The sequence below is a fragment of the Vanessa atalanta genome, chromosome 7, assembly GCF_905147765.1.
Source record: "Vanessa atalanta chromosome 7, ilVanAtal1.2, whole genome shotgun sequence".
Taxonomy (NCBI): Eukaryota; Metazoa; Arthropoda; class Insecta; order Lepidoptera; family Nymphalidae; genus Vanessa; species Vanessa atalanta.
Window position 1 is genome coordinate 11,029,871 of NC_061877.1, and position 17,538 is coordinate 11,047,408.

The window sequence follows — 17,538 nt, forward strand, 5'->3', positions numbered from 1 at the left end:
TAAGTATACTTGCCCGTATAGCTGGGTACAAACCACTCACTCATAGTATATTCTACCGCCAGATAGCAATACATATTATTGTTGTGTTCTAGTTTGAAGGATGAGTGGAACAGTGTAAATGCAGGCACAATATCGTGCCCCATGCATGTTGGTGCATTAGCGATGTTATTCTTCATGCCATCCATAATTTTAAAACCAACCAAACGATTATACCAGTTTAGAAGTAGTTTAAGATAATTTAGGTATTATGATGGTCACGTGAATTTGACGCCTACTTAAATTGGCACTAGGATTATTTAAATTTCTGATTCTTTATATCTGGACATATTTTATTTATAGAAATAAACTGACCTCGATGCCTTTATCGCACACGTCAACACACATGCCGCAACATCACGATGCAAAATATTACTATAAATGTAGATGTTTCCTCTTCTAATGTCCTTTTTTTAGAAAAATATAACGCACTCCTATTATGTACGGATACCAGTTATCTATTTAAAACTTGTACTCGTGAATACGCACTAACTATTGCAAAATTTACTTGTTATCCTTAATTTTCCATACATTAATTCCTATGTTATAGTAATAACTTATTAGTAACTCCCTTATTTATATTATTACAATAATTACTTCAAATTCTATCTAAATTTCAATGTAGGTAGAACTGCGATAATTAAATTAAAAACAAAGTAATCAATTTAGACGGTCAATGAACCATGTCTTGAGTTCGATTTTGTGACAATCCTATTAATTGTAATGACAATAAGTTACTTAATAAATCACTTCTATAATTTCTTCACAACGCGCCTTAAGCAGTATCTATAACATCAACAAATATAAGATTTTAAATTAACATGGTTATTTTTATTACTGTTAAGTATTTAAAACGGGATATTTACCTTATTATCTACGAATGTCTTGTTCAGTCTCGTGAACAAGACATTCGTAGATAATGTCGAAATATCGAGCTCCAACAAATAAAAATAAAAAACATGGTAAATATCCCGTTTTAAATACTGTTAGTAATCAACAAATATTCTTGATAGATATTATGTTTTAATTTCAATAGAGTTGGTTCATGATACAATTAGTTTTTTCAAAGTTGCGAAGTTTAAAGTCACGAATAAAAAGCGTCGTTATTAAGACGACGAACCGGTGTGAACTGGTTTTATATGGCTACGTAAACCTCATTCCTTGTCGTAGGCCAGGTTACCTCGGCCATCGACTTGTAACGTAACCGTACGTCGAACGAAAGTGAATCCGTTTTGCTTTCTGAATATCACTGTTGTCGTTACACAAATTATCAACATTTGTCATAATATATATTGACGTATTCTTATTATCGATAGAAAGTTACACGTCACTAGTACCTATGATATTATGTTGAGGTAATAGTGTTTTTATTTGCAACTAGCCTTTACCCGCGGCTTCGGTTACATTATTTACATTTAATACTAGTTCCTCATTAAATATTTCTTTTGGTATTTTTAACTAGTTTAATCGTTAGATCTTCGTCGTCTTCGTAATTTTAAAGTCTAATCATCTATTAAAAACAAATTCAGTGAAATTTGGTCTTGGTATTTGCGTGACGCGCATTTTCAGCATGATCAAGCAGTCGTGTTGTTGTTTTCATAATAAGTAGGTCTTTGACCCATATAGGCAGATGCCACCCACTCATTATCACATAAGCATTATGTATGACAATATAATATTTTCAAACATTATAATATATGAAACAAATGTATTCCGATTTGAAGGGTGAGCTAGTTAGACGAGACGAGACGTAGGTATTATATTATATATTCCTAAAATTACGCAATTAAATCGTTATATTATATGACAATATATTACATACATCAATGCCGGAAAAGATATATAAATATACCGGAGAAAGTATATCGACCACAAAACCAAGTTTCTGAAATATCATAAGTCTATTGTAAATAATACAATACCCTAAGTAATATTATTGGCCGGTACAATGTTACAAACATTATTAAAAAAAAACTGAGTTACTGTTTTTAAGTTTTTTTTTAGATTGTAGGAAAGTCAATAAAAAGCAAGATACCAATATTTTAAATCAAATGCTTCTTAAATTTGTTTTTCATTTTTTTAGTAGCAATTTATTTATAAACACAAATTTTATTCAAATGTATTTTTTTAATTATGACAGTTTTTGTGTTATCTGTATTATACAGTGTTGCTATAAACAAAAAAAATTAAGTACAGATTAGTTATATTGAATAAACCTAAAACCACATAATGAAACAGATAAATTATATATATTTATTTAAAATAAAATAAATACGTTGTATCCGAAAACGATATTATGTCGTCTCATTCTACTTCCGAGACATAATCTCGTAATGGACAAACATAATGAGGACAATATTATGTAAGCGAGTATACAACCGCGTGTCAAGACGGCGGAGAACTGTTACGTGTCCAAAAAGGTAAAACGGAACTAAACAGAGGTGTTTGCGGTGAATACGCTGACGACCGCGGTCGGACAAATCATTCTTTGCTCTAACAGTTGATACAGACATTTTTTTGTCTTAACGTGTTAGTCAACATGTTGCAATTACTTAGAGTCAAAAAAAATGTAAACAAATTTCGAGAATTTGGTGAAAAATTTTGGTCATCTTCTGAATACTGAAGAATTATAAGCAACACAGAAATAGTTAACTATTTTATTGGAAACATATATCATCCATTGTTTATATGATTTTATAAACAAAACACATTTAATTAAATTTGAATCAAATTTTCTTACGAATAAATAGTTTACGGCATCAACAATAATTCCTATAATATGTAACGTCGGATAATTTCTTTACGAGACTGGTCTTACTTTAAGAAAGTGGTAATTAATGAACGTTCTTGGAACAGGGCAGGCAGGTAACCAGATGAAATTGAATGTCGAGTAAAACTTGAAGTTCATTTAACCGTAAGACGAAATGTTAAGTAAATTGAGAAAATTACAATTACGATCCATACTTTCTTATTGTACTTAACTTATAATTTTATTTCGTCGAATTATCATTTTTTTTTTTTTTATTCTTTATTGTACAAATAAAACATGTACAGAGGGCGGACTTAACGCTATAACAGCATTTTCTGCCAGCCAACCCAGAATAGTGTAGGAGAGTAGTCAGTAGGGTGTGCACAGAAGTTAAAGAATAATTTAAAAAAATCATTTAATGTGTTTTTAATATTATACCGAGTTACGTTAACTACTCGCCGGTTCCTTTCGGTAAAAGTAGTAAGTATAGATCGTATTATTGCTTTATTATAATTTTTTTATTAATTAGTTAATAAGCAAATTGAAATACACACGTAATACACGATCTTTTAAGAAGTCTTAAACAGTCTCGATCAATCCATTACAGGTTGTCCATTCCTAATAAAAGTTTATTTTATTATAATAAACAAAAACTAACTTTTAACATTATATAACAAAGTTGAGCCCATTAGTTATTATATTATGTGGTAATGATAAATATATCTTAGATTTTTTTATCAGTAAGTGTCCTGTCCCCGTGACCACAGACTATTTCGAAATAACGTCATTTTGGGAATTCCGTGTCACGTCAACTCTCACCGGATCTTCGTTTTCTCAATATTTACATAACGTAATATATATTTACTAATAACATTAATATAAACTTTTGTCAATATACTGGCTGTCTATAAACACAAGGTTTGAACCTATAAGACAAAGGCAATACTTGAAAAGTTCCTTTTTTCTTTTATATTTATTAAGAAAGGATTTGATGAAACCTTTTTATTGGTTAAATTTAGACCTAACGGCCAATAGGCCAATAGATGGCAAGTTTTCTCCACTGCCTACAGATATCGGCACCGTTAGAAATATAAAACCAACATCGCTAATGCTCCACCAACATTGGGCAGTGAGATGTATCTTGTGCCTGTATTTCCACTGGCTCAATAATTTCAAATCAGAACATAACGATGTAAGTATTGATAATATGTGATGAGGGAGCAGAGACCCAGACGGGCCTACAAAAGCCTGTACTTAATAATAATAATAATAATAATGAATATTGGACAACATCACATACATTACTCTGATCCCAATGTAAGTAGCTAAAGCACTTGTGTTATGGAAATCAGAAGTAACGACGGTACCACAAACACCCAGACCCAAGACAACATAGAAAACTAATGATTTTTTCTACATCAACTCGGCCGGGAATCGAACCCGGGACCTCGGAGTGGCGTACCCATGAAAACCGGTGTACACACTACTCGACCACGGAGGTCGTCAAATTTATATAATACTATAAATATGATTAAAAAATACGGCTTTTATTTTAATCTGTTATAATCGTAGCTTATGTTTATTTATTAGCGTTTGTGAAATGGGTTTACCAACTAGATTAAACATTTACAAAAATTTATGCAACCGCTTGTTTTTAATTACAAGTCTCTACATATATGAATCTGAAATTATCCATATTTAACACGCGACCCACGGCTTCGCAAGGGTTTAATTTATTAAAAAATAAATGAGAAGCGCACTTAGTAGTAATATTTAATGGGTATGGTTAACTTTAACTCTACCTCCCAATGTCTTTATTTTTATTGTCAGTTATCCAACAAACAAACTATTTCGCAGCGAACGACTTTTTTCGTCCAAATCATTTGTAAACGTATCACCGTTGATATCAATTATCGAAAGTATTCATTTTATATTATAGTGTAAAAGACAATTGTAATCTATATTGTATGCCCAAAGTAACTAGCATGTTATCTGATTAAAGATTAATAATTAATTAAAGAAAACAGCTTTGTAAATTTTTCTTTTTTTTTTTCAATAATTTGTAAGAGGCAAAAATCGTTATTACGTGTATCTTAAAATGAGGACTTCTTTGTAATCCTTTTTAAGTTTACCTAAAATCTTACCTATCTCGTTTATCACTCCTTCTAGTAAAATAAAACTACATAAAAATATGTTAAGTCATTTAGAAGAAGAAAGGGGAGATACTGGCACAGGCAAAAAGCGATTTTAATCGTGTTGATTAGATTGTAGAGATAAAAATAAAAACCTTAGAACAAAGTATAGATAAAGAAAATACATATTTTGACATTATAAAAATTAACAAGAATCCCTTTGATTGAGCAAAGATCCTCCTAAACGCATTTATAGTCAGTTTAGCAAATTCAATGAAAACAAAACAGCTTTTTATATTACTATAAATTTATTACAGTTAAAGTCGAAGGCGTAATACCATTAAGAATGTCTAAAGGAAATTTTATGTCAATAAACCTGAAGCCAGTTGTAAAATCGTCATCAAACCTTCAATCATTTGATCCATGCGAGCGTGCATTTCGCTTGATAAATATATATTACTTACTTCCGTTAAAAAAAAATATTCGCACACAATAAGTATAGCTCTATTAATGAGTGTGTTGTTGTAATATTGTTAAGTAATAACCTTAAGTTAGTCCGTTTTTAAAGAATAGTAATCATGCTTGTTTGCAATGAATAGTTAATGTTTCTGTTTAACCCTCCAGTTAAGCGTGAAGTTTTAGGAGTGGGGTGACAATAATTAAAGGGATCAAAGAGGCGCCTGCTATATTAGGTGCTTATTATTGTTTTTCTGTTTTAAATTGTATTCGAAAGATATGGCTATAGCTTCTAAGTTTTTCAGCAATTTTTGCGGTGATAGCGTACGTCGTCGTACGTGCGTCTTTACATAAAATAATGAGATCAACGTTTAAATATTATTTTGAATATAAAAAAAATTGATAGAGAACGACATTTGATATATTCCAAAGCCAAATACAGTGTTAATAATTGAATGAATGATATTTATTCTGGATTCCAGTTAAAAATAAAAATGATGTCAGCAAATATTAGATGTTTGGAAGTAAAATTACAATGGATTTAAGTAGTTAAATGGAATATCGATGTATTATAAACGGTGATACAAGTGTGTAGTGTAACCAAAATATTAGCAAATGGAGTTCACACAAACGAGCCATAGATATACCTATACATATTTTAAATGTATGGTTTGATTAACTCTACTCTTTAACCCTGTCAAAATAAGCTAACATCATGATTCTAGAGTCGATCTTCAAAATTAAATCAATTGATAATATTTGTGACAAATATATAGGTTTGATAATCACTGAAGCTATTCGTAATCATAATTTAAATTGACTTCAGCGAAGAGAATGTCTTAAAAAACTCCTTTCGTTTCAATGAGTTGCATAATCGTAATTACGAAATAACAAATATGTTCATTTGAAGATTTTTATCACTAAGTGATTTATAGAGTTATTTATATAGTAATCCTAGTTTGTATATATTTTAATATCTAATATATGAAAATTTATGCATATGCTTGTTCATACTCTAAGCGTCTGTGCATCGATCAGGCGATTGAGGTAACACTTTGTGCAGTTCCTGTAAGCATTTCTTTGAAGATTTCTGACATAGTATAATATGTGTCTCAACTGATATGCCCAGTGGATAGCACGTTGAACAAAGGTCATGGGCTTCAATCCGAGTTAACTACTGTTAGTTTTAATGTGCTATGTATATATGTATTGTAAGGAAACCTGCATACAAACATGTTATATTCTTATCTAGTCTTAATATATACATTATGAGTTAGTAGATTATAACATAGGTTATATAACGATACTTATTTCAAAGGAATTTTTTTTGAGTGTCTTTTATTCACCAATATAACCATTTAGAATACGATTAATTGATCTTCAATTATTTTAAGTATTTATGTATTGCAGTATTACAAGGAGCAATACACGTTATAAATATTTATTACAACAAGTGAAAGAGTTTTGATTTATTAAACAACAACTAACGACCTGTAGCTTTGTAGAAAGGAAAAATTCAAAGAGAATTATAAAGAAATAACTTCCGTAAAATAAATATTTATTACATTATATGTTTGTAAAGATATATACAAGAATATAATCTGTAGGTAATCCTATATAATGAATTATTTATATATATGATTTCATAATAATAATAATAATATATATTCTAGTTCTATTTTGATTCAGTATTACGAACTATAGTATATTATACGTTTATTATATTTTATGATTTTTTTCTATTATAATTAAAATCATTTACTAAAGTATAATATTTAACAAATTCATTATATTTGTATAATGTATACAATACTTAATATTATCAGTGTTTAAGTTATTGCGTATTTGGTTTGGCAATTTTAGTCTGATATAATACTTCAAATATGTATTATTAATAATTTGCCATATATTGCTACATTTCACAAACAAACAATTGCGAACCTTTTTTCCTACATTCCATTAGAGACAAACACACACAAACTGTTTACTTTCGAATTAATAATATATATAAGTATGTATACATTAAATAATTGATTCATTGTATTTTTAAAATCTCTTTGTCATGTTCATTAATAGGGAATAATATATCTTATGTATTAATGTTTTATTTATACATCCTGCGTATTATGTATCATAATAAATAATCGTTATATATAAACTCAGAGACGATATGACTCAGTGGCTAGAACGCGTGAGTGGTAATAACCAAAGTTGCTAAAATTATGAATACATTTCATGACGTGTCGACTGTCAAGTAAAACATTGTGAGGAAACCTGCATGTTTCAGATAAGTTGCCAGACGTGTCTACCAAGGTAGAATAAGATCCTTGAAACCAAGCTCCTCATACTCAGGCTATCGTAGCTTAGAGTAACTCAGTTTTAGACTGTTACCTTAAAATCTGATATTCAGTATAAAAAGTTTTGAGCCGAATCCTACTTTTATTTTCTTACAAATTACATAATCCGTTAATTTTTTAGTTACGTAAATATTGATACCGGATCTGCGTTGTATATAATATTAAGCTTTATAAATACTTTAATACCTAGCCAATATATTCGGAAAACACCGATTTAGGTCAGACACGAAATAAAATGGATGAGACATTTGTCAAAGTCGGGCACACAAAACACAAACTATAAAGCTTAATTCACAATTTATTGTAGATAATTTATAATGTGTACAATATATAGTATTTTTAATATGTATTGATGATTCAATAACCAAAAAATATTGAAAGGTTGCCCGCGACACTTAGATATTAAAAAAAATGTGCGTTTCTAGCGCAACGACTTTGTCTAGTACCATCAAACTTGAAATTCATCTATTCAGGTCTATTTGATATATTTAATAATAGAGCAGAAGTGCCTGCTCCAAATCAATTGTCGAAGGTCGTATCTAACTGTAATATTTCTGTCGTTTTGTAGTTTGTAGAAGGTTAGGATATTGCCGTATTATATAGATTTAAAATCAATATTATTCAAATCCGATTTCCCTTCACATATTAACCCACAAAAACAGTTGACAACAGGAAATAATACTCTTAGCGTATTTAATGAGTTAAGCCACGAAAACAAATTAAAGAAAGTTTTTTTTTTTCATTCCATTTAACTTGAGCCTTTATTGTAAACCTTTTTAATGTTAAAAATTACGTTAAAATAATATAAATAAATAATTAATGTGATTCATAAGATATTTACTGATTTTTTTGTAAATTACTTCTTTGAAAAGGCAAAGGTGAATAAGGTTTGTATTATCTGATATTTTTTGTTACATCAATATTTCTTTATAGGAATAGACTTTTTGTTTCTGACACTTTAAAATTTAAAATGATAACTCATTATTATATTATCTGCTAAAAATTAAGAGTGAAATTTATATTCTGAAAATAAGATTACTTCTTTAAAAAATATATATCATACAAATATCGATAGTAAAATAATAGGACATGGTCAATGATAATAAAACCAATAAGAATAAAAATAAAAAAACATTTTGTCTTATAATTGTTATTATCGCTCGTTCAAAAGCCGCATCGAAGCAAGCGGAAGGCGCGGCGCGTTGCGGTCGCCCCGCGCACGTTTAACTTTCGCTTTTCACTGCCAAGGCGACTTACAAAATACCACAGCTGAGAAATTGGTTTTTGCATATTTATTTTCGTACTTAAACACAAAATTAACAGACGTACTGTTTAAATCAAGAAAAGTTAAAGATATAATTAAATTCGCTATTAATTTTCTGTTTTTTAAACGAATGCTTTAGTCAGATTAACTAATTTGGCTTCAAGCCTAACGCCTATTCGTCGCCTATTGGATTGCGACTGACCAACGATAAAATTGTATATTAAAAAAAAATGGAATACATTTTTACTAATTTTAGTATGTTTACTATTTTCGATCAAAGGTAAAACTTAAAGAAAATGATTAAATACTATGTATTAAATCTTTTGTTAGACCATACCAGAGTATAAACGATATATATTGTACACATTGTAATAATCTAAATTTTTAAACTGGTAACATGTATATTGACAGATACTCGGTATGGCGGGAAATTAAGAGTAATGATTTTTCTTTTTCCCTGGACTTCAAGTTGTAAAATAGTACTCTAAAATTGTAAAATAAATTCTGAATCCTTTCACTTCTATATAAAAAAAACAGGTACTTGTTACGTTTTGGTCGCTTGTATAATTGTAAGGTTAATGAAGAACTTATATTATGTTACTAAGTCTCTAATATCGTTGTATAACAGTTCGTATTAATTAATTTATTACTTAACTATTACTAACACTTCTTCACGTATGTGGGTCTTATAAAATTTTTGCGTATCACTATTTTATTGATTCTTCTTTGGTCAATATTTTTATAATATTAAAAAAAAAAACAATAAACTCCTTACAGTTCTTTGTATCTATTATTTATTATCTATATTATATTTGTTTGTTTTTTTTTCAATTTTCGAATTTCATTTACGGTATTGCGTCAATCCGGTAATTGCGAATTAAAATTATAATACATTCTATATATATTCATCTTACATACAAATAAAAAATACATTAGAGATATATAAAAAAAAATAGTAATAGAAAACGCAGCTATGAATTATTATAATACTGCAACTCGTAACGTTGTGTAATATATCTACATATAATAAATATAACGATGCCGTGAGTAAAAAAACTGTAAAATATAATCATCTGTGAACTTTATTTGAGAATAAAACATTATTTTATTTATTATATTGTCATAGCCCATATTCAGCTCTACCACTTTGTTAATGCCTATTTTTATATATAATCTGTGCATTAAAATAATCGATTAATAAATAGTATTTAAATGTAAATAATAAAAATGTATAGATATATACAGATAACTATTTCCGATGTACATTTAGGAAATATTAGAACCTTATCCAAATGTTCAATGACTTGAATGACACGTTTGAGGTGTTGGTCATCAGGTTTCATACACATAAATGAATACCTATGTTCTTCCTTGGAGTTCAAGCTTGTTTCATGCCAAATCTCGCCAAATTCAGTAAAGAGGTTTGGTCATAAAGAGCTACAGATAGAAAGACAGAGAGAGTTACTTTCGCATTTATAATATTAGTATAGATTAAAACGAAGATGGTAATAAAATAACTGATATTATTATTATTAAAACTTATTATATTATAAAAAATATCTCATAGAATATGAATTCGGCAACAAAAGGACGTCAAAAAAAATACCGCATACTCTACACGAAATTACAAAATCTGTTCGTGGTTTTTAATAATGTTCCCGTGCCCAATGGTTGGAAACCTATAACTAAGCTTATGCCGTTTATCATTATTTCTGCCAAAGTGTATCTTTTATAACCATAAATTAATGTTGGTGGTGAGGCTTTGGGCAAACCCGTCTGGGTGGCAGCCACTCATCAAATGTTCTACCGGCAAAAAACTGCCGTCTGTTGTATTCGGCTTGAAGGGTGAGTGAGTCACTACTGACATAAAGGACATGACATCTTCATCATCGCGTTCCGGACGTTATGACATACGATAATAACTGAAGTCCAAATCCACGGGTACAGAACTCTTATAGATGATAAAAAAGTGTAGAGCTAATACTTGTTGACTTCCAGGCAATATAATACATCCTGTATTATATACATATATAATTGTATTTAACTAACATGATTCAGTATTTTTAAATGTTGGAAAAGTGAAACTACTGAGTTTCTTGCCGGTTCTTCTCAGTAGAATATGGATTACGAACCGGTAGTAGCATCCCTTAATATAGTTTGTTAAATGACGATTCAAAAGTGCTCGTAAAAGCCTACTCGAATGAATTATATTTTGATTTTGATCTTAGCACAAATCCGACACGCACTTGGCATTTTCTTTTAAGAACTCTGTCTAACTCATCGCAAACATTACTTAAGTACTGTTGTAAGTTTCATTTTCGTTAATTGGCTTATGTATGAATAATATTGTATAATTAGACTAGATACGTGAGAGAAAACCGTAGCATTTACAATTTGTACTTGTAGGTATAACATATACAATAAGTATGAACGTCAATTTAAAAATCAGCATTTTGGTAAATTATTCACTCATTTACTTAACATAATATATAATGTATAATATTTATTTACATAACGATCATTAACATTAATGTCTTAACTACCTATATACAAATTTAAAATAAAAATAGTTTATGGACAAATCATGACCGTCTGCAATGACAGCAAGAATGCTTCATCGCAATATGTGTTTATAAAAATGCTTTAAAGTTTTACATGTGTATTTTCAAGTAAATATAAATTTTAAGTAAGACAAGGCGGACTATGAATAATTAAAATACTTTATTGTACACCAAATAAATAAGTATTATTACTAGAAACTAATTCCTAGCACACATTTATGGATGTATGTTTCAATATCAATGCCTTTAGAATTAACTGTTTATACTTTTCAAACAATTCATCTAAGTTTAGACAACACGATGTGTACGAGACTCATTATCTTCACTTGATGTTCGACAATGACTTTCATTTTTACTTGTGGACGTGACCGGATAGGCAAACTGACAAACGAGGCGTTTTATTTATTTTTATGAATTGAATAAATTAATTTAGCACCATTTCATTTAAAAATAATGGTAACATTTGTATATTTTGGGCACAGATAATATATTCAAGTATAATAATAGATAAAAATACCAATTATTCCTTTATATATATATCTTTAAATTGTTGCATGTGTGTGTGTGTGTTTTTGTTGTGTGGATTAATATAATTATTATAACTTCTTTATATAATTACAACTTTCATCCAAAATCTCGCATGTTGCGTGTCGAACCAACGATTGTTTTATGTAAATAAAACAGTAGTATATTGTTTCGCTACTGAATTATCTTGCGTTAATATTTATTATTTATATTTGTGAACACCTCCTTCCTTATTGAAGTGGTTATTTCTACCTTGATATTTCTCCCAATCAATCCTTGGAGTCGGTCCAATACGAATTTATAAGTTTTTCTGGAAATCTTCCCGGTATCATAAAAATTCTCAGCAGGAGGCCGGAGCTTGGTTAGGTATTTTTTACACTACAGCCTTCAAAATATATTGGTCCGGTACTTGAGATATTTCCATTATTTTAGAATTTTACCGTGTCTGATTTAAAGCCATTTATCTAAGTCTAGATCTACACATTGCGCACCTACCTTATGTTTTACTTGCGTCGATACTTCTTATGTTATAGTCAATTGAATAAAAAACAACCAACATCAGTTTATAATCGGCAAAGATATTATCGCGTGAGAGACAACTATAAATATGTCCTACTATACTTCACTACTCATTCTACATAACAAAGTGACCAGCGAACTTAACCCTATATATTATTGTCCCAGTTCTGGTTCTGCATGGTGTGCCTGGCTACCTCAATGGCAGCACCGGCTCCAATAAAGCTGGACATCATTGACATGGCTGCTATCAGTCGAATGACACCGCAACAGCTGGAACTTCTTGCTGAGGGATTAGCAGCAGAAGAAATAATGAGGTAAGATTATGTAATGATTACAACTAGGTATTAGAAGAATATACTACATTAATGGATAACTCATTTATTGATAAAAGTCTAGTGAAAAAAGATTTTATTTCTCACTCGTTTAGCCAGTGATGCTGGGATAAACGCGTTGAAACAAACGAACTCGTCAGCTTCATAATATTAATATATATAGTATAATAAACATAGCAAGGTTGTTTTGTTGTAGATTGGAAAAATCATGCGCCTATAACTCATATTTATTTATGAGTCATGCATATGCAAAATATTGATCTATTATTATAATTTACACCAATCATAAAAATAAAATAAATGATAACATTAATTCAAAACAAACTTATTAGCAAGCAGATGAGCAGAAGAGCCACCTGACGGTATGTAGTCACCACCGTCCACAAGCATTCCTTACATCGCCAACGCGACACCTACCTTGGTAAATAAGATAATGCGTCGCTTGAGTTACAGTCACCTTTCCTTAGGCTCAGTCACCCTTCAAGCTGAAGCAAGTTTTCTGTTTGGTGTGATAGTTGATACAAAGCCCATCTGCTACTTAGCAACCTACTTAGGTTGGGGGATTTTTTGTTAAACTTTATTGACAAATTTATTAAAATTTAAGACAATTTATCTAAATATTTCTTATCTTCTTAGAACCAAACGATCTTCAGCTCAAGCAATAACATCAGCAGTGATTTCCAAAGCTTCGTCAGGATTACAGAGTAAAGTTGGTCTCCTTGGCCAGGCATCCGCTGGTGCGGCGTCATTCTTATCATCAGCTTCGGGAAAATCTGGACACACTGAACAGGGATACTCGTATGAACCGGTAAAATTTATAAAATTATATATTTTTTTGAAGATATCTTTATAGAATACTTATTTATTACTGTGAAGAAATTTAGGGAATTTGTCGTCCTTTTCATGAGTAGGCTCCCACTAAAATGTTGAAAATCATAACCAATTTAAATCATCTGAACTGACTTCAATTAAGCAATTAACGCTGTCAAGTTTCAAGTTTTTTTGACGGGATATTTATATAGTTTTTTTTAATTATCTTGATTTGATTGTTTCAACAAATTATGTTTGTCAACAAAATATAATACGTGTGAACCTTTTATTATCCTATACACAGAAGTGTTCAATAATTATGTAGTAGCTTTTCAAAAATCAATTTAAGCCGTCGGTCAACTTAATAAAGCGAATTTTACTCATATGAGTTATTGGGAAACTATTGCTGCCATAATTAAATACGTAAATTAAGGTATCATAACTGATATTTTTAAACTATTCACAGCAAGGAGAAAAAGTTGACTACTGGGGTTTGAAGAAATCCATCTTTTACACTTTGTTCCAAGCTGTTAAAGCCATTACTGGTGGAGTAACTATCCTGAAGGGTCAGCTAATCAAAGGAGGTGGTGCACTGGCATCGACCCTTGGAAAAGTGATATCATCCAAGGGAGACGTCGTTAGCAACTTTGGCAAGAAGATAGTTAGCTCCGCTGTTTTGAGTGAGAAGAAGCCAGGATGTAAGTATTCCAGAAGTTTTGCAACCCTCAGAACATAAGGTTTTTTTTAATTGGTATTTCATACGTAACATGCAAATGTCTTTAGAAAATCGATTGTCTACCGATACTAAATTTAAATGACCTATACCAACTAATAAATCATTTGTGATCACATGACATATTCTAGAATGTTAAAATTAGTAATATAGGTACATTTTAGAAGGTAAGCATTCACTAAGGAGAGATTTTTAAAAATTTCAACTTTACCGGGACTAAATGAGTAATTTTGTTTAAAATTTACCCTTACGCAGTCTTTTGCAGCTAATTTGTTAAATCTATAATGTAGACACCACTTTTAAAAACATATCATGACTGTTTATATTTTTTTCGGTATGGATCGCTGAATTATTTTGGTTCAAGTGTTTTAACATATAAAAGATCTTAAATATTTTATATACAATCTGTGAGAAGATAAAATACTATTATTATATAATAATATTTTTGCATACATACAAAGGATCACTTTAATAGCTCCGTTGTAGGAATTTTCATTATACAATGTGTATACAATACACAATGAATACAAGAGTAGTTATATTCAAGAAGTCGTTATGCACGCTCATGATCCGTTGATGGACCGTTTTATTTACGACCAAGTTTGTTTCTCAATAGGATTCCTTGACCAGATAAAGTTGTCGTTAAGAGGTTCACGCTTACAATAAATGTCATAAAAGATGAACTAAGGATTTTATGAATATTGATAATTCCATTATTGCCCACATGTATCTGATAAAAAGTAAGAGCCAACGGGCCTTAGCTTCCTCTAATTTTGAGGCTACAAGCTTATTTCATCACACTGCTTTAATGGATATATGTGAGACTTGATGGTTTTCTACCAGTTTTCAAAGCCGGGCACTAGATTTTTTTTATAGATAATAGACCCAGACAGGTCGTTCCAAATCTTGGCGACATTGATCATAATCAATGATGAAATTAATTGTAACATAATAATTACAGCAACAGCTGTATACGGACCTCCTCCCACTACACATCTGGAGTACGGACCCCCAAGTGCTTACGGTGCGACTGCGCCTGCACAGTACTCGCACACAGCGCCAGCCGCGCCTACAGGATTTGCTGCACACAAGTACCCAGCCCATTTAGATGGTAAGATATGTTAACAGATATATGAAAAATCGTGTTTTATACAAACTTATGTTTTGACGTAATGACAGTATTCGAACGACTCGACGAACATTAGACACTTATTAGATCAACACACAAACACATAGACTTTTAATACGCACACTTTCAAAAACACAATTTTGTTTAATCAACTATCATATTTGTAATTTCACTATGATAAATATGAAAACTTACAAAATTATATCAGAAAATTGATTTCTGAAATGGAACTTTCTTGATACTATCTAAAGTCTTATACGATTAATTTAACATTTATATATTAAATTATGTTACGGACAAGGCTTTTAATTAACTTCAGTAAAAAAACATACAACAACATACATACAACTTCAATATTAAAACAAATAATTACCTATCATGGACAATCAAAGATGGCTCCTCCTTCAGAGATACGTAATGTAAATGACATTTAATAACTACTATTCCTATCCTAATACCATTCAAAGGAATAAAAAGAGAAAGGTTCCTCGTTGTGTTTAGAACATGTTCGATTTTCAAATATAAATTTTAATCTATAATGCAATTCACTACTAACTATGGGATCAAAGTTTAAGTCCTTTGTTAATGTAAACAGACTTTTCATAAGCAGTACGTAACGATTCTAACCGTAAACTTAGGTCAAAGTTTAACTTTTCCAAAAACTAAAGATGGTCAAAACGTCGTGACGTAATTCAGAACACATCTGAGAATGAGAGAGCGGCGACCGTTACATAATGAGAAAATGTTAGAATATCGGTTTTGTATGGGAATATTTTGATTTATGTAATTTCATTGTTCACTTCGAAAATCATTTTAGTTTATGATTTTAGGTTGGACTTAGTTTGTTGTTATATGTAAACACTCTGAAGATTCTTAATATTAATATATGTAGGTAGGAAACAAAGCTAGGTTATTTTTCCTAATATGTCCTGTCACATGTGCCTCTTAGTCATGGAATCGAGCACTCTTATAGCCTACCACATTTGTGACTTTGATTTATTTATGATTTTAACGTGGAAAACAGGCAGGCACCACTGAATTTTCATGTGCTTAATTTGTGTTTATAATTCATCTCGTGCCTGACGGTGAAGGAAAATATCGTGAGGAAACCTGCATGTGTCTAATTTCAACGAAATTCTGTCACATGTGTATTCCACCAACCCGTATTGCAGCAGCGTGGTTGAATATGCTCCAAGCCTTCTCCTCAAAGGGAGAGGAGGCCTTTAGCCCAGTAGTGGGTAATTTACAGGCTGCTAATGTAGAAAATGTAATGTAAATGTTGACGAATTATTATAACCAACACCAACGACACAAATAAAATAAAACAATTCAAAGCAACTACATTAGTCGGCCGACAAAAGCGTCACCTAATGATATGTATTCACCAACGCCCATAAAAAAAATATTGCAATTCATACATGGACACCAATTGAAAAGATACTAAACTTTATTCTTAAGAACTTTTGCCAGCGCTTCTAATACTAGTAGACGACCGAGTGTAAAAATTTGTTGAGAAGTTAAATGCTGAGTAATACTTCAGACACCAGATGTTCGAACATGCAATTGCTCACTGGGTGTTAAATTTCCAAAATGACAAACGTATTTATTAAAACATCCATCATTATATAATACCTACAAAGAATTTACAAACAGAGTAAATATCGTTTTGTCGTAATTAAATTAAATTACAAAAAATACATAAAATTTTAACAAAAAAAGTCCTCCATTGTTTCGATATTAAATTTCCAAAATGATAAATGCTTATAATAAAAGCCACAAAATCAATTTACAGTCTGGCGTAGCGCGGACGTAATTTGGTCTATGACAGTCGGAACACCCAATGTTATCATAGTTCTAATCTCGTATAAATTAACAATAATTTTATCCAAACAGGTGCAGCATTATTCAACTTTCCAAACAAATAAAAATCTTCAG

At 30.5% G+C, this 17,538-nt stretch overlaps 1 protein-coding gene across 1 annotated transcript in view; it reads left to right on the forward strand.

The window, feature by feature from the left end:
- Positions 1–17,538, forward strand: part of LOC125065349 — a 30,008-nt gene that overhangs the window by 4,296 nt on the left and 8,174 nt on the right. Inside the window, exons 2-5 of the mRNA XM_047672900.1 lie at positions 12,765–12,913; positions 13,568–13,739; positions 14,208–14,439; positions 15,436–15,585. Coding sequence (XP_047528856.1) covers positions 12,765–12,913; positions 13,568–13,739; positions 14,208–14,439; positions 15,436–15,585 — 703 coding nt within the window. The remainder of the gene's footprint in view (positions 1–12,764; positions 12,914–13,567; positions 13,740–14,207; positions 14,440–15,435; positions 15,586–17,538) is intronic.